This window comes from Schistocerca nitens, chromosome 2 (assembly GCF_023898315.1).
Source record: "Schistocerca nitens isolate TAMUIC-IGC-003100 chromosome 2, iqSchNite1.1, whole genome shotgun sequence".
Classification (NCBI taxonomy): Eukaryota; Metazoa; Arthropoda; class Insecta; order Orthoptera; family Acrididae; genus Schistocerca; species Schistocerca nitens.
In genome coordinates this window covers 311,610,246-311,635,811 of record NC_064615.1, presented here as the reverse complement: position 1 = coordinate 311,635,811, position 25,566 = coordinate 311,610,246, and the positions used below count along the sequence as shown (strand labels likewise).

The window sequence follows — 25,566 nt, the reverse complement described above, 5'->3', positions numbered from 1 at the left end:
TTACAACTTGATAATGAATTTGTTTGTGAGCAGTGTACCACAGAACTGTTTAAGTACCTAAACAGGTTTGTATTTGCAGTGGGAATAGTGTCAGATGTACGAGATATGGATACAAAATACTTGCATTCTTTGCTCACTTTCATTCTATTATGCATATGGGATCATATTCTCAGGTAAGCTTTTAGAATACAAAAGCATGCAATAAGACTCATTTGTGGTGTAAATTCAAGAACAGTGTGTAGAAACCTGTTCACGTAACTGGATATTCAAACCACTGCTGCACAGCAGATTTATTCCTTAATAAAGTTTGTGGCAAATAGTATATCTCTATTCCCAATCAATAGCTCAATATATAGTATCAATACTAGGAAGAAGAACACTCTCATAAAGACATAAAATCACAAATTGTGGTCCAAAATGGGGTCCAGTATTCAGGAACACACATTTTCAATAAATTGCCAGCAACCATTAAAAACTTAGTTTCAGATAAAGCACAGTTCAAACACAGTCTGGAAGTCTTCTTGGTAGACCACTCATTCTACTCTATAGATGGATATCTTAACAGGAACTTTTAGCCTAGTTTAAGTAAAAATGTCTGTTAGAGTTCAGTTTCAGCACTTGGTCGCAACAGGCAATCAATTAAAAGTGCATAACTATTTTTCATACTGACAGTGTATTAATTCTGTAAATATTAGCAGTTCCAGTTTACTGTAATGTATTCACGGATATTGACTGTCTCCTGACAAATGATCAGGGAGGTGTGTATTATATTCAAATGTTCTGTGTTTTTTATGTTATACTTCCTGACATTTTCCACACCCATGAGAATCATAACATTTTTGGATCTATGGAACAAAAACTGAATTTAATCTAATCACTTAAACTGCAATATGTAACTGTATTTCCAACAAGATGTATTACATACCAGTATATGATGTTGAGACATGCTAACTGATTAAATATAAAAACTATAAAAATGTAAGAAACCATGTACTTTAATGGGAAGTATTATATCAACCACTAGAAACACCCATATTGTGCATACTGCAATGTGGATGAATAAATAAATCAGTGAATCAGTCAATTAATGTGTACATTGGTGGTTTCTTCTAGCCTCAAGATAAGATCGTGAAATTTCAATCAGCAGTTTTCTCCTCCGATTGTGAAAACATTCTGTTGGCACCCAACAGAAATGATCACCACGATAAAATAAGAGAAATTAGGGCTCGCACAGAAAAATTTAAGTGCTCGTTTTTCCCGCATGCCATTTGAGAGTGGAATGGTAGAGAGGCAGCTTGAAGGTGGTTCATTGAACCCTCTGCCAGAAACTTTATTGTGAATAACAGAGTAATCACATAGATGTAGATGTAGACGTAGAAAGTGTTGTCACTGACATTATGGTAACCTTAGGAAAGCTGATCAACTAAAAAACATATAATATCTGCTGACTGTCAAATTTTGTTACCAAAAAAGTAATATGCACTATATTACAACCACTTTGTTTTCTGATAAACTGGAATTTTATGATCTCTTTTTCCAGCTAGCTTAATTATCACAATAATTGCTCTCAACACCAGAAATGTGAAAAGTCAGTTCTTCTATTCAAGAAAGGTGACAAGTCATATGGTAATAAGCACCATCCAATTTCCTTTGCGTTAGTTTTCTTAAAAATAATAGGCACCAAAAAAGCTATAAACACTTCAATTGCGATGGAATTCTGACTAGACTGCTTCTGAAGCTGAGTGGTAGCATGGCTTACTGCCATGTGGAGGACTCGGGTTCAATTCCTGGTACTGCCAGGGAATTTCCCTTGGTGGGAGTATGGGAATGGGATGCACACAGCCTCACAGGCTGATTGTGGAGCTACTAGGCAGAGTAGTAGCAGTTCCAGGTCATGAAAACTGACTGGCCAAGAGAGCGGTGTGTTGACACCATGCCCCTCCATTCCACATACAATGACACCACTAACAGAGGAGACACAGTGAACATTTGGTGCTTATCGGTCTGCCACACTTGTGGACAAAATATATGGAACTCTGACTAACTGTCAATAACTTACTGTTTTGTAGTGCAAACACAATGATGATGAAAGACATTGTTTCAATAATTTTAAGTGACTTTGAAGTAAAATCATTTGTAGAAGCCCTGTTGATAGATCTGAACAAGGCATTTCATTATGCTGATCATCAAATTCTACTAGATAAACTGTGACAGTTTGTCATTCAAGATTTAGAACTTTCTCTTACACAATCATATTTTAGTAATAGGAATCAAAAGGTAACCTTTTACAATAAAAATCTGGATTTCTAAATGTTTTAAGAGGTATTCCACACGATTACAAGCCTGGACCTTCAATTTATGTGAATGGTCTGTATCATATTGCGCTTACCTGTTCTTTGTGCTGTTGGTACAAGTGTCGTTAAAACTGGGTATGACTTAGAGCAACTAATGGAGCAGAGCAAAAACAACCTTAGACTTACTGAAGAATTTATGGACTGAATAAATGAAGAACTTACATTTTGTCTGGTTGTATGTTTTTATTGTAATCCATGCTAATATGTTTCACGTTTATCTAGCATAAACTGACTATTGATGTTTTTGCTATTGTGAGTAGTTTTATCTAGTTTACATTATTTCCATTAGTACTGTGCATTATTTACTTGTGCAATCTATCATGATACTGATAACATGTATAATGAATGAAGATGGATGAATAAATTGAAACTGTGTCTCACCATTGAATAAAAGTGGGGGTACCTTGGATGTAAGATGTGTGGATGAAAGTTCTATGTCAATATCACAATTTTTCTTTACTCATTACTGGTTTTGGCTCTTTATTGTACCATCTTCAGATCAGTCTAAAATGTCATCCAGTGTGTGACACTCATTACACATCATCATATTTTTCAGAGCTAAGTTGTCCTAGTTAAATAAAAAACCCTAAAGTGAAAGTATTAGTTGAAAATGTTAATTGGCAATCTTAATCACTAACCAAATGTTGCTACAGTGACCATTTTGCCACACATATGTAAAAATGATCAACAGAGATGGTAGTTGGATTGCTCATCAGTGGATGTAAACAAGACATCATTTCTAATAGTCATATCAACGTGGAAGTGTCTGTGTGTCAGCTGTCAGCTAACTAATTAACTGAGTTGGTGTCTTTAAAATACGAGGGAAGGCTGGTCACTACTATCCTGGTCTTGAGTGTATTAATCAGCTCCTTTGACAAAGCTATGACTACCTAAAATTATGTCCAGAAATGAGGTCCATTGAGTCTGAAATTTTGACACAACTAGAAGAGCTGTTCATCACTCTCCCAAATCTCTGCAATATCCTTGCTAGACCCTATGCTTCTTCTGCACCCATATCCCTAACCTGTGGCTCCTACCTCTGTGACTGTCCCCACTGGAAGACATGCCATATGCATCCTCCTACCACCATCCACACTGATCCTACAACTGGTAAAACATATAATATCAAAGGAAGAACCACATGTGAAATGACGTGTCATATACCAGCCCTTATGTAAACACTGTTCAGCCTTTTACATCAGCATGACTACCACCAAGTTATCAGTTTGGATGAATGGGCATAAGCAGATGGTGTATACTGGCAACACATAGTATCCTGTTGCAGATCATACTCTAAAACATGACAGTCAAGAACTAAGTGACCATTTCACCATAGGAGTCATCTGGATTCTTCCCCCAGACACAGTTTCTCAGAACTCCACATTGAAAACTAGCATAATAACGTGTTCTTGGTTCTCACCTCCCATCTGGCCTTAATCGTCACTCATTTCTTCAGACTCAGCTTTTCTTTGCTGTAACCATTCCTTTCTTCACCTCTTTTAGTTTTCTACATCTTTCATTTTCTGACCTGTCTATTTTTCTCCATTCCCCTCCCACCTCTATCACATAGAATGCTCTTATTAACTCATGCATGATATTTTAGCAGTAATCTCTGTACCGCATGTACTCTATCTTCCATCTCTAAGCTCTCAGGTTTTAAAATCTCATCTGGAGCTGTCCCCAACAATCAGTTTTTCCTTCTCATTTTCCTTCACCGCTCTTCCTACCCCTTCAACCATTCTGCCAGCAGAAGGAGCCACTGGCTCCAAGAGCTACCAAACTATAATACCCTTTCTGTGTGTTTTCTCCTGCCCCTGCTTGGTGAGTAGATTTTTTATCTCTCCAATTACTTATGTTCTGAGAAAGGGCAGATTGTTACAGCCTAGCATGTGGAACAAGCATCTTGGAAATGGAAAATCTAGTCAGCTTTTAGCATGATACTTTATGAACATTTAGGGAAAGTGGCTGAATGACAGTAAATATGGAGATCAGGGGCTTGTCTGCTCTGTAAAGCACGATAGTTGGAAAGCTGTGGTAGATCTGATAACAGAGTACAATGCTCATACAAGATGTTTTTGGCACATTATTGAACATGGGGCTCTACAGTGGACAACTCCTGTGAGTTCCCATATTGGACCCAACAATATTGCCAGTTATGATTACTGTTAGCACAGGGTCCATGAGGTTTGACTGAGGATTGATAGAAAAGTGTTACTGTCTGGATACATCATCATCAAGGTGAATGACTACTCAAACAATGTACCATACCATGGACACAGGCCAGAGGGCAGTATTATGCTATGGGGGACATTCACCTGGGTTTCGTGGGACTTACGTTAGTAATCAAATCTGCTATGGCAGCTGTGGATTATGTGAACATACTGTGGGCCACCTGCATCCCTTCATGCTTAGCACCTACCTTGATAGCATTGGTACCTTCCATCAGGGTAACTGTATATGTCACAAGTTTACAGTCTCCTACAGTGGTTTAGGGGGAATGGCAGGAAACTCACGTTGATGTTTTGGTCACCAAATTTGCCTGATTGGAGCCCAATGGAACACCTCTATGAGGTATATGCTATCAGATGCCAGCTTTGGTCCTACTAATCACTGACTCATAATTTATGCTAATTGTGTGACCTGTGCATAGACATTTGGTTGCACATAGTGCCAAAAACCTACTAAAGACTTTTCAGATCTGTGCCATGAAGAATTGTGGTATTGCTGTCCTAAGGTGAACCAACATGCTATTAAGCAGGTGATCATGTTGTTTTGGCTCATCAATGTATAAATAACTCTCATACATATTTAATGCTGGACTTACCTGTATACAGTCCACCCATCTGAGTTCTGACACCACTTGAGTTGTTGACAGCACTGCGGGAAAAAGAGCCATTGACCGGCATTGAGCGAAAGAAGGACCCAACAATGTTGCAAAGTCCCAGAGTAATCATCTCTTGAGTTGCATCCAGCATCTCACCATTTGCTGTTGACAAAGTTATCCATTAACAAATGTGACTAATATCAAATAATCTGACTTGATACATTGTAAAACATTTTTACTATGCCGCTCCCAATAATTTTCATCTTTTTAAAACTTTAAGTGAAATATGCCCTTCAGTAAAACAAGTAAATAAAGCTATTAATCACAAAGCTGAGAATTTCCCTCCACAAATCATTGAACTGAGAGAGAACATGAAAGACTTTTGCATACTCTTCAGAGATACTAAATTACGATACAATACAAACTACCCAGAAAAAATACAGATATTCCTTGACTAACCTCAAAGCCTATCAAATTAGTGACTCAACCTGTGTTGGTAAAACAGCCTGGAAAATAATGTATAAAGAATGTGGGAAACAGCAGTCTAATGAACACATCAGCATAACATTAAAAGAAAATGACAATATAACTAATAACCCAAAAGAAGTGTGTGAGAAATTCATACAGATGTTTAATACAATTCGCACAACTGAAGCACATGACTGGTCAGTCAATTTAAATGTTACAGTAACTAGCCAATCTTTTTTCAGCCATGGCATTACTGAGAGGGACCTCATAGCAATCATTTAAAAACTTCAAGCTAAAATGTCTTGTGGCTGGGATGACATTTCACCTAAGCTGCTAAAGGAATGCAGAGGAGATTTAGTGAAGCCTCTGACCCATCTAATAAATATCTCCCTTTGCCATGGAGAATTCCTTGATCTTTCGAAAATCACTGAAATCCTACTGGTGTATAAGAAGGGAAAAAAATTGACATGAAAAGCTATAGACTAGTATCATTAACTTTAGAGCTTGGGAAATTGTCTGAGAAAGAAATATTAAATCAGTCTGAGGCATATTTCATCAAACATAGTCTATTTAACAATTTACAACATGGTTTTAGAACAGGAAGATCTACTGTAACAGCAGTAGCAATTTTCATACGTGAAATATTAAAGAAGAAAGATGAAGGAGACAAGGTAACAGGCACCTTCCAGTATATGAGTAAAGCTTTTGATTATGTGAATCACACAATTCTATTGCATAAATTAGAAGCATATGGGATGAGAGAGTTAGCCTTACTACTTACATCCTATTTGAAAAACAGAAAACAGTGTGTCAAGCTAACTTATAAAAGGAATGAACAGTTGGTAACAACCAAATCAACCCACAAGAAACTTCAATGTGGTGTGCCCCAAGGAAGTAAATCAGGGACTTTTCTGTTTCTTTTGTGCGTAAATGATTTAATTGAACCCCAAAACTGCAAGGTTGTAAGCTATGCTGATGACACATATTTTGTCAGCTGGGGCTATGATATGCAAACTACTACAAACAGTAGAGAAATCAGTTATAATTTTCTGTCAAGTTATCTCACTGCAAATAAACTACTCGTAAAGAAATAGAAGACAGTGACAATGCAATTTATGCGTAGCTATAGTCAGAATACAAATAGAATTCTATCTACACCTCCATTGGCCCTTAGCTACACAAACAAACACAAAATTTTGGGCATAATTGTTGAACACCTGTCATTAAAAGAACATATAGACCATATCTGTAAGAAAATCAGTACAAATGTGTATCTACTGAAAAGGGTCTCAGCCTTCCTGAATCGATAGCTTGAGACAAATATGCTTTGGAGTGATACATCCACATCTTCAGTATGGTATTGAGATATGGGGTGGTATGCCAGCTGTCTATACAGACAGGCTCTTCAGACTAAAAAGAAAGGCAGTAAGACTGGTAGCCAAGGTAAACAGGAGAGAGTCTTGTAGAGAAATCCTCAGAAAAAATAAAATACTAACCATCTATTCTATGTACATCCTGCAGGCAATAATGTTTGTGAAACAAAATCCAGAATATAATGTAACAAACAGTAATGTACATAGGTAAAATACACCGGGACAGGGAAAACTTTCACAGAATTGGAAATGAAAAAAGGCTGCAGACCATAGTCCACATGTAACAGGAACCATCTTTCATAACATACTTCCATCTGACCTCAAGACAGCTATTTTAAACACTTCAAAGAATAAATTTAAGCATTTATTCATAGAGGAAAGCTGTTATTCTGTAAAATATTTCAAGCTGTAATATCCCTTTGTAAAACAGTCTAAATAGCATAAGTATATTTTTGGAGCACAAAAATTATAATTTCGTATTTTCACACACTATATAATGTATGCATTTATATTTCAAATTGTAAAGTCTCTCTGTAAAACAGTGTATACAGCATAAGCTTGTGTTTGCACCAAAAAAATGATAATTTCTGATCTTCACTATTCATGTCAATGTGTGCACTGATATACATTAACTAAAACTTTGTATACGTGAACTGAAATCTATGACAATGTCAGAAAACTGATTGTTATATGCACAGCAAACAAACAAACAAATAGACCACTGTGCAGAATTCATGTGACTCCATACATAGAATGTATAAGGGTTTTAATGGATATTCAGCTGAGATTGAATGAACATGCCAAATGAATAGTCAAGATACAAGTTTCATCGTGTTTTACAATAAGAACATTTTTTTTTTTTTTTTTTCTGACAGAAAGATAAAAGAACTTCTCTCCGCAGATGTGTATTCTGGTTCTTTTACATCTTATAATAAGAAAGCTTTAATGAGAGTGTGAGAGTTAATACAGATCTTATAATGGAAATTTAAGATGGGGCTATGCTTTATGCATCTACTAATTCACACAAACATTCCAAGGACAGAGTACAAAAAAGAGCCATCAACCTAGGTTATGTTCTGACACAGAAATGTATGCTAATTTTTCTAAAACTGACACATTCATCTGTAAAGAACTCACAGGATATATATGTTATCTGTTAATCATGATACCTTCAAATACATCAAATAGACGATATTTGCTGCAAATTCAGCACTGTAATGCAGCGCTACTATAAATGATGTATTTGTTTTCAAAGTTCCATATTTTCCAAAGTATTACATGTATAGATATGACTGATTTCTGAATAGAACCACTTACTCACTGAGTTTGCATTGTGGCTACCAGTTGGTGTTACAAGTGCAATGCCTTGACAAAATGGTTATGGTACAAACCAAGAAAATAATGTGGCATGCAGTCAGAAGGAATTATGGAAAAGAACCACCATGTAAACAGAGCTGTGTGCAATGTACCAAGAATTTAGGGACACTGGTTATTTCTGTAAACAGAAAAGTATAGTTCAACCAACTGAGACAGATGAAACTGTGAAGAGGATGGGGGAAGCTGTGAAAAATGCAGAAGTCTACACAAACCACAAACTTGGAATACTGTGGCAAACTATGTGGAAGATTTTTTGATGGTGGTTACATTTCAAACCGTAAGGCAGCTTGTGTAACAATTAATCGAAAGTTATGGCTGTCACTTCCAGTTTTGCATCACAGTGCAGGAAGCAGCTAAGGATGAATATCATGATTTCAAGCTGATGTTCATTGACAAAGCAACATTCCATTAACTGGAAGGGTTAATCGCCAAGCTGTAAGAGTATGGGCCAAAGAAAATCCTCAAGAAATTGTGGTGGAAGTAGGAGATTCCCTGAAGGTTAATGTTTTCTGTACAGTGTCACAGCCAAAGCTGTATGTGCCTTTTTTCTTCTATGAGAAGACTGTTACAGGCACCTCTTACATTGATATGTTGCAGCTGTGGTTGGTTCCACAACCCACTGATGATTCTAAGAATTTCATCTTCCAACAAGATGGGACAGCCCCTCACTGGAGCAACGATGTCTGTTGCCCTGTAAATGATGAATTTCTGCACCACTGGATTAGGCATCATGTAGAAGACGATGATGCTCTGTTCCTTGGGTCCCCAGGTTTCCTTACTTAACATCTTGTGACTTTTTCCTCTAGGGAATGTTTCTACTTATGATTACAACAAACCAGAATTAAGGGGACCTTCTATCAATAGTAGATTTCAATACTAAACCTGTTTGAAGAAATTCGTGATTGCCTTCTTTTGTCAGTTATTTTTACCTAAAGTTGCAAGTCTGATGTACAAAAGGGGAGCCTATGGGACTGGTGTAGTGCATGGAAATAAAGTTAACACTTTTCCACATTTGCCTGTAATACTTTAGAACTTTGTTGTGATTTTTTATTTTAAAAGAAGTTAATTATCCTATAAATTCCATTTGTTCATTTTGACCAGAAATGGCATTTATTTCACACTTTAGAATATTTTGGTTACAAAATTTCTCATAGAATTTTTTATCCATAAAATCAAAAACTGTTATAATTTTTTGAAAACAAACTCAATTTTTTGTAAAAAATCAGTCATATGAAAGAAAATATAAAATGTTTATTGTTTTGGCCACATGACTTACATCTTAATTTTTATGAAAACTCTATTTAAAAATTATTTGCAATAGTATGGAATTGTTTTTATATTTACAAATATTGCCAATACAAAGACACATGTTTTACTGTAACTTTTCATTCATGAATGCAGAAGGCTACATAAAAATTTTAATTTGAGTGGTTATGGCTCTGGAAAAATCTAGAACTTCATGCTGTAATATATCATTTGTCATACATGCCAAAAGTTAGTCACATTTGTCAGTCTTTGTTTCGGGCTCAGATGGGAGAGTCTTTGTTTGGATGCAGACCAATGTGTCAGTCTTTGTGCTGTGGACAATATATGCACCATTTATAACTTTAAGGTTGGAAACTGTGATATGTATTGAAAATGCATTTGACATGCGATCTGAAGTTTTTCCTGGAGTATTTCCAATTTGAACAGTTCTCGGGTATCCGACGAGGTAGCGTCGTAATTTCTCCACAATATTTCAGCAGACATACACGCTACCATCTTCAGGTGGTTCCTGACGGATGCTGTGCTGTTCCTCTCGGCACCCTATATATACTAGCTGTTACAGAAACCTGACGGCAAGCTGGGACACAGTGTATACAGAAAACCTACACACACCGATTTGTACCTAAATGCCTTCAGTTGCCACCACAACTCCCAGCAGGGAGGTGTTTTGCACACACTTGTTCACAGGGCACAATCGATCTGCAATCAGGAGAGCTTTCCAGCAGAACTACAGCACCTTGAGACAACATTTCAGAAAAATGGGTACAACCAGAAGCAAATAAGACACGCACTCAGACAGACTGCACCAGGAGAACTAGAAGAAACAACAGAAGAACACAAGTCATTGGCATGCATTCCGTTTGTCGGAAACATGTCAAGAAAAATCGGTAGAATCCTGGGGAAAAGACAATGTGAAATGTGTATTCTGACCCCCTGCAAAAACCTTGACTCTACTGGGTTCAGTGAAAGATGACCTAGGCCTTCAAAAACAAGACGTTTATCAAATTTCCTGTCAGTGCAGAAAATAATACATTGGATAGACAGTCCACACTGTAGAAGAGAGGTGCTGCGAACACAAGCGCCATACCGAATTACACCAGGCCACTAAATCAGCCATGGCTGAACACTGTATAAAGACTATGAACTACGAAAAAACAAAAATAGTCTGTCAATCCTCCTACTTCTGGGACTGTCTTACTAAAGAGGCCATCGAAATCCGACTACAGGATGATCTAACTAATAAAGACAACGGCATTTCAACTCAGTCAGGCTTGGAACCCTGCACTCAGCCTGGAGAGAAAGATGTGGTCCCAGAGATCAAGGACTGCCCTGATGGTGGCAGCAGGGAGACTGCAGACCCCAGTTCAGACTTCCCCCCCCCCCCCCCCCCCCCCCACCTCCAGTAGCCGTCATGCCAGCCGCACCAAAGACACCAGGAGAGGAACGGTGCAGGGGGTAACGGCTAGTATACATAGGGTGCCGAGAGAAACAGCACAGCATTCGTCAGGAACCACCTGAACATGGCAGCGTGTACGTCTGCCGAAATATTGTGGAGAAATTACGACGCTACCTGGTCGGATACCCGAGAACTGTTCAAATTGCATTTGACATGTTTTATGAACTTGTTGACTGAAGACAGTGTGCCTGCCTGGTTGGCCATGCAGTCTAACGCACGGCTTTCTGGGCGGGAAGGAGCGCCGGTCCCCGGCATGAATCCGTCCGGTGGATTTGTGTCAAGGTCCGGTGAGCCAGCCAGTCTGTAGATGGTTTTTAGGCAGTTTTCCATCTGCCTTGGCAAATGCGGGCTGGTTCCCCTTATTCCACCTCAACTACACTATGTCGGTGATTGCTGCGCAAACAAGTTCTCCACATACGCGTACACCACCATTACTCTACCATGCAAACATAGGGGTTACACTTGTCTGGTGTGAGACCTTCCCTGGGGGGGTCCTTCGGGGGCCGAACTGCACAATAACCCTGGGTTCAGTGTGGGGTGGCAAAGGGGTGAAGTGGACTGCGGTAGTCGTCATGAGGTTGCAGACCACTGCGGCTGCGGCGGGGATGGAGCCTCTCCGTCGTTTCTAGGTCCCCGGTTAACATAACATAACATAATTGGAGACAGTGATTAGTATGAAATCAGTGTATACTTGCAGGAAGACCATTCTTTAATGATGCGCAGAAGGCTGACGTATATACGTTACCTCCCAGTATCATGTCAGGCATCCTTTTGCCTGGTGTAGTGCAGAAAGTCGATGTGGCATAGACTGCCTCTATAGTCATCCATAACTGCATTCAAACTCCGTTAATTACCATCATAAGGCCATAATCACTTCTGAAACCTTTTTGCATGAATCACCTGACTACAAATGACATCTCTCCTGATGCACTGCCCTTGTATACCTTGTGTACATGATACTACTACCATCTGTATATGCACATATCACTACCCCATGAATTTCATCACCTCAGTGTATACCAACAAAAATCTTCTGTGTAAGTGTACCATGCTCTTTCTGACTTGCACTTACAGTATACGATTTCTGTTTGGGGAATCTCTAGCAACTGCAATAAAAAAGAATTTTTATATTCCAAAATATTCATTTGGGCCATCCTGAATGAAGTACAAACTGACTCAAGAAGAACTGTCTTCCATAATTCACAAATTTTGACATTTCCATCCAGGTACATATCATCATCAGTTTTCTGCTATATTAGGAGGTCCTTTGCATCTCCATTTTGTGTGATCCACTGCTTCCTTCTTAAGGCTGCTGTATGTTGTACCGTCCATCATGTCATCCAGTATCTGAAATCTCTTCCTTCCTCACTTCCTTTTCCCTTCTACATAACCTTCTAAAGCTGTTTTTATCAGTCCATCATTCTTTCTTAATATATGCCCAATCCAATTTCTTTTTCTTCTTTTTATTACATCTAATAACTGTCTTTTCTCTCTCATATGACAGGTAAATATACAGAACAATAATTTTGTTAATCAAAGGCAATACATTACTTGGAAAAAATGGAGATGTTCATTCCTATGACAAGATTAAGGCCAGCTGAGAAGAGTACCACACAGACTGAGAGCTACTGAAAAAGGCTCTTGATACTCAGGTGTGTAACTGGTTAAGTACCTTCCTATGAGTCTAAAGGACAGTGTGAGTGAAACAACATCCCAGGAACTTCATCAGGTTGCCCTCCATGGGGTGGGTGCACACAACGACTGTGGTTATATTGGGTTAGATAGAGCAGCAATCAGTCGTAGAATTAAGTTGCTTTAATATGACATTTATAGTCACAACACAGATCATATTTCGACCTGTGTCAGGTCATTATCAATGCAGTGTGGAATTGTAGCAGTTGTTCGTGCTCAAGTGAATGCTTACACAGTTCAACCATTCTGCTACAATTTCGCACTGCATTGATAATGACCTGACACAGGTCGAAATCTGATCTGCGTTGTGACTATAAATGTCATATTAATTCTATGACTGATTGCTGCTCTATCTAACTCAATTCCAGAAACTTTATTGAGGATAATTTAATGGAAAAAGAATAGAGGAGTTGAGGTATAAATAATGAGAAATATGTTTATTATCTGTATGTATGTATTGTTATCACTGAATGTATTGTGTATCAATGAAAATAACTAATTTTTGAAAATGTAATTGGTTAGATAAAAACATCTACTCACCAAGCTGCAGCAGGAGAAATCAAACATATAGGTTAAAGAAATGTGCTAGCTTTCAGGGCCAGTGGCTCCTTCTGGAGGAATGGCTGAAAGAGAAGGAAGAGGGATGAATGAAAAGGGCTGGTGATAATTTGGAGTAGTCCTCCAAATGTGGGTCAGGAAAGAGTCACCAGACAGAATGAGAAGGAAACACTGATTGTTGGGGACTCCATGGGATGAGATTTGAAAACCTGAGACTTGAAAGGTGGAAGACGGGATAGTAAGCAAGAAAGAGATTACTGATAAAACATCACGCAAAAGTTAAAAAGAGAGGAAAGCTATGTGTAGTATATGTGGTGAAGGTGCTGGGTGGGGAAAAATAGACAGGTCGGAAAATAAAACATGCAGAAAACTGATAGGGAATGGAGAAAGGAGAAGTTATTGAGAAGAAATGCAGATACTAAGGAAATTAAAGAAAATAATTAATGTAAATTAAGACCAGGTCGGTGCTGAGAACCAAGGACATGTTGCAATATCAGTTCCCTCCTGCAAAGTTCTGAGAAACTGATGTCTGGTGCAAGAATCCAGATAGCACCTGTGGTGAAGCAGACACCAAGGTCTTGACTGTCATGTTGTAGAGTATGATCCACAACAGAATACTGTGCATTGTCAGTATACACCCTCTGCATATGCCCATTCATACTAGCTGATAATTTCGTGGTAGTCACGCCAGTGTAAAAGGCTGAACAGTGTTTACGCAACAGCTGGTATATGACAAGTTGTTTCACATGTGGTTCTTCCTTTGATAGTAATGTTTTGTGATTTACAGGATTGGTGTGGGTGGTAGTAGGGGGGTGCATAGGGCATGTCTTTCAGTGGGGACAGTCACAGAGGTAGGAGCTATAGGGTAGGGAGATGGATGCAGAAGGAGCGTAGGGTCTGGCAAGGATATTGTGGAGATTTGGAGGGTGATCAAAAGCTATTTCTAGGAGTGGTGGGCAAAATATCAGACAGAATGGACTTCATTTCAGGGCATTATTTTAGGAAGTCATAGCTTTGTCAAAGTAGCTGGATTAATGCATTAAAGACCAGTATAACACTAAGTGACGAGATGTGTACTCCTAACTTGTTTTTAGAGGGGACCAACAGTACCAGAATTGGATGTGATGCCTTATGCACCCTCCTACCATCACCTACACAAGGACTGTAATTAGTAAATCATGTACCATTAAAGGAAGAGCCACTTGTGAAACAACACATATCATGCACCAGCTGTTATATGAAGACTGTTCAGCCTCTTACTTTGGTGTGACTACCACCAAGATATCAGTTAAGATGAATGGGCGTAGACAGAGGGGTATACTAGCAATACACAGTATCCTGTTGCAAAGCATGTTCTACAACATGACAGTCATGACGTCGGTGTCTGTTTCGCCACATGTGCTATCTGTAGGCTTCCACCAGACACTATTTTCTCATAACTCTGCAGGTGGGAACTGGTGTTGCAACATGTCCTTGGTTCTCATCTCCCATACAGCCTTAATTTACATTAATTATTTCATTACTTATATTCTTTGATATCTTTGATATCAGAGTTTCTTCTCAGTAACTATTTCTTTCTCTATTTCTTTTCAGTTTGCTGTATCTTTTATTTTTCGACCTGTCTGTTTTCTCCCCTCAGCACCTCTGGCACATACAATGCATTTAGCTTGTTGCTCTTTTTAACTCTTTCAAGATGTTTTATCAGTCTTGCTTATTACCCTAACAAGCTTGTGTGTGTATATGTGTGGATGGATATGTGTGTGTGTGCGAGTGTATACCCGTCCTTTTTTCCCCCTAAGGTAAGTCTTTCTGCTCCCGGGATTGGAATGACTCCTTACCCTCTCCCTTAAAACCCACATCCTTTCGTCTTTCCCTCTCCTTCCCTCTTTCCTGATGAAGCAACAGTTTGTTGCGAAAGCTTGAATTTTGTGTGTATGTTTGTGTTTGTTTGTGCGTCTATCGACGTGCCAGCGCTTTCGTTTGGTAAGTCACATCATCTTTGTTTTTAGATATTTTTTTCCCACGTGGAATGTTTCCCTCTATTATCTTCTTGATAGTTTTTATGATATGAACATTTTCGCGTAAAGGACATCATGCAAACAAAATCTTTACATGTTTGGGCCAGATGAGCAGAAATTGGCAACTAATTTTTGTAGATAAAAGGAACAGCTTTTACAAATGGAATGTGCTACAGTTCTTACCATGGTATCTTCATAGACCCACATATCACTGTTTAGACAGATCATGTTGTTGTTTGTCCTATTCTCTCTATATCCATGAAACTTCCTTTTGTGATAGAATCCCTTTTTTGTTTCCTTGTGTGTGTGTGTGTGTGTGTGTGTTTGTGTTCTTAATCGTATATTTTAAAGCACATTGTGTAAAAGATGTTAGCAGCATGATGCTAAAGGATTTTATTCACAAAATGTGTGAACAAATTTGGTATATGAGTAACACAATAAAAAGAACAAAATGTATACTTTTTACAATCAGATTAAAATTTGTTACATACTGGAATTTCTGTCTCATTAAACTGTATTTGTTTATTGTCTCTTTTCCTGTACCAGTTTCATAGTGGGATAGTTTATATGCTATTATCATACTTTAATCTATGTAATTATGTAATCTGCATATTAATAAATACTTACAAAATGCTTTTGCAATTGCCACATTTCCCAGTATGGCAACAATGGGAACAACTGCGAGGCCACTTCCAAGATAAGAGCACATATCACCAAATGAAAGCGTTTTATTGTCAAATGAAGTGCTGAATGGTGGGGGAGTTACAGTTGGCAGGCCAGGTTCTATTCTTCCTGCATTAGTAAACAAATAATTAGTTTTGGATATGTAAAACTCCAATATCTGAATCAGACCATATAGTTTCATAACATACCTGTGAGAATGAATGGTATTTTTTCATTTTCACTAACGTAATAAGCAACAGCTGTGCTTATAATGACAATGACTGCATTCCGCCATGTAGAAATACACCATATAAATTTTGAAATGATTCTCACTGTCAGGGAGCTGGTATCTTTAAATTTTAGGTCCTTAAGTTTCTGTAATCAGAAAATAGTGGAGTGATGTAATTGGATAGATAAAAAATCTACTCACCAAGTGGTGGCAGGAGAACACACACACAAAAAGATTTAATGTATGCAAGCTTTTGGAGCCAATAGCTTCTTCTTCTGGCAGAAGAATTGGAGGGAGGGGTGAAGGGAAAGGAGTGGAGGGGTTTAGAAAAAGGGGTACAATTAAGGAAAGTCACCCAGAACCCCATGTCAGGGGAGGGTTACCAGATGGGATGAGAAGGAAAGAGTGACAGAACTACATTATACATGTACACCTTTGTACTTAGCTAGATTTATTGTAATTTGGTGTTTCATCATCTGTGTTAAAATGTTGATTACATAGTTAAAACTCAAAAATTCATTCACAGAAATACTATAACTGTGTCAGTCTCAGCTTAAGATGAACCAATGTTACATGCAGAAAAACATAATATTCTGTATAATGGAAAAAAATGTTATATTAGGAAATAGAAGCATTGGTGAGAAAACAACAGGGGGTAAGCTATTAGTTACTGATTCATTCATAGTCGATGCCTGTTATAAAAGAGTAACATAACAGTATTGAGAATTTGATATAGTAATTTAACACTGGGAGGACAGTTTAATAGGCAGGAATCTCCATGTATTCTAATGTCCCACTGATTGTGGGAAGATATTATTTGTACATGATTTGAGAAAAAAACAAATGATCTGCTCACGTTACAAATGAACTATTCCTTGTGGTGTTTTTATGCATGAGTTCTTTTCAACCCTGAACAGCGATAACTTTCTTGAAAACAGATCAACATAGTGATGGGAGATGAACAGTTTACTGCATACTTATTCTTGCAATTTGCCAGGAAATGTCTTATAGGCCTACAAGATCTAACATAAAAATATGAAACAGATGTTGCAAATATATATACTTATTAAATACGGTATGTTCAGTCAGTAGTGGTAGCCTTCAAAGTATGACCCATCTGAGTCCAACACATCTGCATTGTTCCATATTGTGGAAGACATTTCTGATGTCATTTTCCTTAAGGCTCCACAGGAGCTTTCTATTTTTGCTTTCTATCAGAGCTTAAGAACACATTTTTCCACTGCCTCTGAGTAGATCAATTTTGATTAAACTTATCACATCCTAGGGACACTGATCAAGGTTGAGATTATAGTCATGCTTTAATATGCTAAGGCAGAGTATTCTTCAGTAGTTTGAATAGTCCTTTTTTAAATTGTTTTTCAGACATTGTAAGACACAATTAAAATATGATTCTAGTCTCACTGTTTGATTACATTTACTCCTTATTAATGAAATAACTTTATGGAGGCTTTCCCTTCATGAATGGAAACAATGTGACGTTCAAATTGAAAAAGATCAGTTTCTATGCCGCACATAGTGCTGACAGGCAGCATCATCTGTATTTCAAGAAACAGAAACCAACAATCCAAGATGAAACTATCAAAAGTCAGACACTTACCACAGGACCATCTCCATTTAAAAGTGTGGATATAACACATTTCAGTAAGTAGGCTGGAGGCCTACTAAGCCCATACAATATCATCCAACAACAGTATTTTATGTTTCTAGTCATGTGATGTGATTTTCACTGCAATTTTTTTCTGTCATGAGTATTCCCACCCTGTGCCAACCTATTCATTTCAAAGGACCACCTGCACCATATTAATCAGTGATAATTACCCAATTTGGTGATATTTGGATTATCAGCAGTGGGTCATTCATAGGCTTCAAGTGAAACACTTCTCTCTGAATCTTATGTGATCTGGCATCTATTCAGTTGCTACTGATCTGTTGATGTGTGGCTCTCTTGGTCAAGATTGAGTCTTGACAATTACTTGGTGCTTCCACTACTCTTAATAATGTACCATTGAGCACTGTAGTAAAAAAATTTCTGACACCAACTTTTTTAGGGTGGTATGAAGGAAATCTATTCATTTCTTGCCTAATGTGAATTAGACATATATCCTTCAGCAAAACCACATGGCAAGTATTTATACTGATTGTGTGGGAACTTGCTAGGCAGTTTATTTTATGTATTGTACCAGAGGGGTATTTATTTTTGTCAAGTGAACGTATCTCTCGGTTTGGATTTATGCACTCCTTTTTGTTATGTACTGAGTACCACAGAATGAGTCTGGCTGATATGCAATCCATCTCACTATCTAAATTTGTTCTCTCTTAACAAGAGTTTTCACCTAACAGTTTATTTCAAATTTTGATAATTTGGGGTGGCATAAAAATCTTTCTTATTATGAATGACCCAACTTTTATAAATCTATGTTAGCTATCATTAGCTTAAGCTTCTGCCTTGTAAATAAAACAGCTAAAAATCATCTTACCCGGAGTGTTAATAATGCTGTAATGCAGAAGAGTGACAGTATAGCATCCCAGAGACGAGTCGATCCAATGTTTTCAAAGACTGCAACGACTGTATCAGCAAAATTGTGACCCTTGATGCTAAGGCCCAACAGGCCCTTGACCTGTGAGCACGCTATAATGAGAGCAGCAGCAGATGTGAAGCCTGTCACAACTGGCACAGAAACAAACTCCACTAGAAAACCTATAAGAAAAAAAGTCAATTATCAGACACCATTATTACAGCTACCTATTTTCTATTGAACTACATAAAACCTTAATTTATATATTACTGTGGAGAGCACCATAAAAAGTTAATGAAGTGACCACCTAGAAACTTTCAGTGTTACATTTTTAAGAAAAATGGAAGAACTATTACTGACGGATAGTGTACATATTTGTGTGTGCATGCGCGCAAACACACACACACACACACACACACACACACATGCACACACACACCACCACCACCACCACCACCACCACCATGATGGTGTGTGTGTTTTCCACAGATACTGTAGCAGTGTCCTCATGATATACCATTGTTTTGATGGCTCACATTAAAAATAAAGCTACAGTTAATGAATGTTGTAATTTTATCATTAATATGTGGTACGATATGAGTGCTAAAGAAATTCAACAAAATCTGCAAGAAGTATTGAACTGCATATTTATTGATCCAGATTTAGTATATAGTACAGGATTGTAAAAGTGCTATTGGACAGGTCAGACTAACTTAACATAACATGGCATAGAGTAAAACCAAAAAAATATATATATATATATACATATGAACATTTTACACTACTTTTAGCTAATTGAAATACATCTCAAGAAAAGTTACGGTTTTTTCCTACTTAGAAATTCTTGTGCAGAGTAATGCATTATTAGAAATGCCTTTAGGGTCATTCCACATCAAAGGGACTAATATTAGAAAGTGTCCCCATTTGACTATCCCCAAAGCTAATGAAATTTGGTGTGAAGGTTCTACATGGTCTCTGATGGTTATATACAAAATTTCAGACCACTTGAGTGGTTGAATTCTTAGAGAATTTTGAAGGGAGGCTACTCACCTCCATATCATGTACGAAGGCGCAAATGTGCCAATTTCGATAGGCTTTTTTAAAAGTTCTAGCAAACATTTTGTCATTTGCTTTAATATACATAGACAACTTTTTATGCTGAATCACACCATGGCAAAAATTAGGGATTTAGCCATACCTAAATATAGATACAAGCCTCTGCAGTGGCTAAAAAATTTTCTGGGAGCCATGGTTTGACTGACCACTGCTACTTTTTGTATGAGTCAATCACGCCAAAACTTCAGATGGCTATTCCTACATATGATGCCTATGTATCAATCAAATTTAATTAGCACTGGATGCCCAGATGAAAAAGATATGCATCTGAAAAGGTGGCCACAATTTTCTAGTTGCAAATTTTAGGTTATTTTTGGGGGGCAATATCTCAACTGTGTCTCCTTCAATCCTCTTTTTCTTTCTCCAGATGGAAAAAGCATGCTTTAAGCTTTCAAAGAAATATTGTTAAATTTCTGGGCCTTTCAGTTTGACGAGTAAGAATACGTTTCAAAATTTATTATTTTAGTACTTCAAGAAGATTGAAAAGTCAAATATTTTGCTCATTAAGTCCCATAATTAATTATTTTTATCTGAGTGTATAAGTCAGTTTCAAACATTGATTTAACATGTAACATAAAAACAAATATAGTACAAAACACAGTAAATTTGCAGAACAAAAATACTGATAGGTCAGTTCCATTTTTGGTTAAGCAATTCTACAATTTTGTCAATGACAGATTGTGGATAACTGTATTGTCTTCCTGGTGGAAGGAACGGGCATGACCGTTTGGGTGCATAAAGCTGATGAGGACGTCTTGTTGTTCATGTGAAACTTCACACATTTCCAATCTACCAAAAATTGCCATACATACAAGTAACACACTGTCCTGGCTGTAAACTTGGAATTGAGACTGCTGGAATTTCTTCATCTGCTTCGAAGGTGTCAACTATGAATGCTATGGCATCATTGGAAACTCTGCTTACTCTGAGCTAATTACAATTAATTGATTTTCTCTTGAACTGAAATTTGGTATGTAGCCGCCAAAGACCATATAGAACCTCCACGCCAAATTTAATTAGATTTGGAGATGGTTGAGTGGGGACCCCTGGTCCCCTTGACTTGGAATGACCCTTTAGTCTGTTATTAAATATTGTCTCAGGGATGATTTTTATTTCTTTTGACATGTTACTGTATAATGTAATACCATAATGATTTATGCTTTTCTGATACAATGATGTTCTGGAATACATTTGGGGGATATCTAATTGTGCTATAGTATCATATGTGTACATCCTTGTCCAGCAATAGTTTACCATTTTTCATGAAATATAAACATGAATCATTACTCCAAGCTCAGTAAAAGGAGATGTACAAGATTTTATTTTTAAGGCCAGAAATTATCCTCATGCCTCGTTTTTGCATTCAAAATACAGTTACGCTCTGAGTTGTATTTCTTCAGAAAATGTATTTCCTCAGAAAATGATTCCACAACAAAGCTGTGAACTGGACTGTGCATAGTGTACCTGCCTCACCATCTACTTTTTGTAGTTTTTAATATCTTCAAACTGCAGCATACTGTTGAGAGTTGCTTTGACAAGTTACTTACATCTCTATCCCATTTCAAGTCTTACTGAACCCACAGACCCATGATTTTTGTAGGTATAGGAGCTAGGTTGTCACAGTTGTTTCTGTAAATTAATTCAGTAAGCCACAGCATGAATTTTAATGTATGTCGATAATTTAAAACAAATATTTGGTCTGTATATGGAGATTAATAAAATTCATACACAATAATGTAACGTAAAAATATTCATGATATTCTGATGAGGATTAGTAGTAGCCTTATATGGAAATGGGATGAGTAAGATTAGCAATATAAACAACAGAAAGATAGAAACTCTTGAAATGTTGTGTTACAGAAAAATGCAGTTGGTGAGACAGGTATTCCAATTTTGATGATGATGATGATGCTGTTGATGATGATATTGAATGTGGGGAATGATCAACAGGATTCTTATGAGATGTCAGCAAGCTAATCTTGTGGGGAGGCGATGATGGCTGTCCCCACAGGCAGAATTGCTCATAAGGCATTAAAATCCACCAGTGAATTGTAAAAACTGTGATCATGATACATAAAATCAATTACTACGAATACTAAACTCCCTGAGCAAGCTATCCATTCAGAGCATGTTGACCTCCCCTCCCCAACACTTTAAGGACAAAGCCCAACATTCCACAGAATTTCAAATCCTGTATTACACTGGTGAGAATGGTGGGCAGATCTCCAGCCAATGTCATGGTTGCCATTATGCCAGTGTTTAAAACCATTATAGTTAAAAAACATGCTGCACTGCAAACAGCACACTACAAACTTCACAGAGTGGTGGACCTCCCCATGGGAGTAGGAAAACATATTTTAATGGTCAGTGTTCTATTCACAGTCTGTTGAGCAGCACTTTCTTCCACTAGTATGGTTAACATGAAGTCCACCATGCTTTCATGTTCGTTTTGATTGACCACAGTTTGTTGCTTACCACTTATAACATTCAGTTTCCCACTGACACATGATTAGTCTGTGAAAAAATGAATGACTGTGTGCAGGGTGACAGCGCATCAAAGCACAAAACTATCCCAATGTGCTTAATTGGCTGCTTTGTTAGCTGTGTCATCTGTATTCTGATGTGTCTTGGTGCCCAGCAAAAGACTATCTACTTTCCTTAGTGTCAGATATGCTGTAAGATTAGATTTACTTTCATTCCAATTGATCCGTAGTGAGGAGGTCCTCCAGGATGTGGAACATGTCAGAAAAACAACAATACATGACAAATATTTACAACTAAACCAAATAAGCTAATGTACCATTCCACAGGTCCGAAGTAGAATGATCGTCATTTTTTAGTGAACACTATATGAAAGTCATTTTACAAATACTAATGCATTGAATTTAAAATAAAAAGGTTTTTTATTTATTTATAAGGTAATAAATGTGTAATACAACTACTATAATACTTATTTACAATGAACACATTACTGAACTGAAATGGTGCACAAGTTATATTGTACTTCTATATATATACACAAATCAGTTGGTATTACTGAGAAATTCATCAATGGAGTAGAAGGAGTTGGCCACCAATAAATCCTTTAGGCTTCTCTTAAACTGAATTTCATTGGTTGTTAAGCTTTTTATGGCTGCTGGCAAGTTATTGAAAATGTGTGTTCCTGAATAATGCACACCTTTTTGTACAAGACTAAGTAGATTAGATTAGATTAGATTAGATTAATACTAGTTCCATGGATCATGAATACGATATTTCGTAATGATGTGGAACGAGTCGAATTTTCCAATACATGACATAATTAGGTTAATTTAACAACATACTTAAGTTAATATAACAACTTTATTTTTTTGTGTTTTTTGTTTTTCTTTATTTTTTATTTTTATTTTTTTAATATTTTTTTCTTTTTTTTCTTAATTTATATCTAAAAATTCCTCTATGGAGTAGAAGGAGTTGTCATTCAGAAATTCTTTTAATTTCTTCTTAAATACTTGTTGGTTATCTGTCAGACTTTTGATACTATTTGGTAAGTGACCAAAGACTTTAGTGCCAGTATAATTCACCCCTTTCTGTGCCAAAGTTAGATTTAATCTTGAATAGTGAAGATCATCCTTTCTCCTAGTATTGTAGTTATGCACACTGCTATTACTTTTGAATTGGGTTTGGTTGTTAATAACAAATTTCATAAGAGAGTATATATACTGAGAAGCTACTGTGAATATCCCTAGATCCTTAAATAAATGTCTGCAGGATGATCTTGGGTGGACTCCAGCTATTATTCTGATTACAGTGATGAATTACCCCAAAATATGATGCCATATGAAAGCAATGAGTGAAAATAGGCGTAGTAAGCTAATTTACTAAGATGTTTATCACCAAAATTTGCAATGACCCTTATTGCATAAGTAGCTGAACTCAAACGTTTCAGCAGATCATCAATGTGTTTCTTCCAATTTAATCTCTCATCAATGGACACAACTAAAAATTTGGAATATTCTACCTTAGCTATATGCTTCTGATTAAGGTCTATATTTATTAATGGCGTCATACCATTCACTGTACGGAACTGTATGTACTGTGTCTTATCAAAATTCAGTGAGAGTCCGTTTACAAGGAACCACTTAGTAATTTTCTGAAAGACAGTATTGACAATTTCATCAGTTAATTCTTGTTTGTCAGGTGTGATTACTATACTTGTATCATCAGCAAAGAGAACTAACTTTGCCTCTTCATGAATATAGAATGGCAAGTCATTAATATATAATAAGAACAACAAAGGACCCAAGACTGACCCTTGTGGAACCCCATTCTTGATAGTTCCCCAGTTTGAGGAATGTGCTGATCTTTGCATGTTACGAGAACTACTTATTTCAACTTTCTGCACTCTTCCAGTTAGGTACGAATTAAACCATTTGTGCACTGTCCCACTCATGCCACAATACCTGAGCTTGTCTAGCAGAATTTCATGATTTACACAATCAAAAGCCTTTGAGAGATCACAAAAAATCCCAATGGGTGGTGTTCGGTTATTCAGATCATTCAAAATTTTACTGGTGAAAGCATATATGGCATTTTCTGTTGAAAAACCTTTCTGAAAACCAAACTGACATTTTGTTAGTACTTCATTTTTACAGATATGTGAAGCTACTCTTGAATACATTACTTTCTCAAAAATTTTGGATAAAGCTGTTAGAAGGGAGATTGGACGGTAATTGTTGACATCAGATCGATCCCCCTTTTTATGCAAAGGTATAACAATAGCATATTTCAGTCTATCAGGGAAAATGCCCTGTTCCAGAGAGCTATTACACAGGTGGCTGAGAATCTTACTTATCTGTTGAGAACAAGCTTTTAGTATTTTGCTGGAAATGCCATCAATTCCATGTGAGTTTTTGCTTTTAAGCAAGTTTATTATTTTCCTAATTTCAAAGGGAGAAGTGGGTGAGATTTCAATTGTATCAAATTGCATAGGTATGGCCTCTTCCATTAACAGCCTAGCATCTTCTAATGAACACCTGGATCCTACTATATCCACAACATTTAGAAAATGATTATTAAAAATATTTTCAACTTCTGACTTTTTGTTCGTAAAGTTTTCATTCAATTTGATGGTAATACTGTCTTCCTCTGCTCTTGGTTGACCTGTTTCTCTTTTAATAATATTCCAAATTGTTTTAATTTTATTATCAGAGTTGCTGATTTCAGACATGATACACATACTCCTGGATTTTTTAATAACTTTTCTTAATATAACACAGTAGTTTTTATAATTTTTGATAGTTTCTGGGTCACTACTCTTTCTTGCTGTCAGATACATTTCCCTTTTGCGGTTACAAGATATTTTTATACCCTTAGTAAGCCATGGTTTCTTACAAGGTTTCTTACGAGTATATTTAACTATTTTCTTGGGGAAGCAGTTTTCAAATGCATTTACAAAAATGTCATGAAATAAATTATATTTTAAATTGGCATCAGGTTCACGGTACACCTCATCCCAGTCTAACTGCTGTAGGCTTTCCCTGAAATTTGCAATTGTTAAATCGTTGACTGAACGTACCACTTTGGAGGACTGTTTAGTATTGCTGAATGGAGCTATGTCATATATTGTAACTAGCTGTGCACCATGATCAGAAAG

At 37.0% G+C, this 25,566-nt stretch overlaps 1 protein-coding gene across 2 annotated transcripts in view; it reads right to left on the bottom strand.

Annotated features, from left to right (window-relative positions):
- Window positions 1–25,566, bottom strand: part of LOC126234383 (sodium-independent sulfate anion transporter-like) — a 337,508-nt gene that overhangs the window by 37,448 nt on the left and 274,494 nt on the right. For both annotated transcript variants that reach the window (XM_049943069.1, XM_049943070.1), the window contains exons 4-7: window positions 18,777–18,997; window positions 16,259–16,424; window positions 16,014–16,178; window positions 5,179–5,340 (exon numbers count right to left, since the gene is read on the bottom strand). In XM_049943069.1, the coding sequence (XP_049799026.1) occupies window positions 5,179–5,340; window positions 16,014–16,178; window positions 16,259–16,424; window positions 18,777–18,997 (714 nt within the window). The remainder of the gene's footprint in view (window positions 1–5,178; window positions 5,341–16,013; window positions 16,179–16,258; window positions 16,425–18,776; window positions 18,998–25,566) is intronic.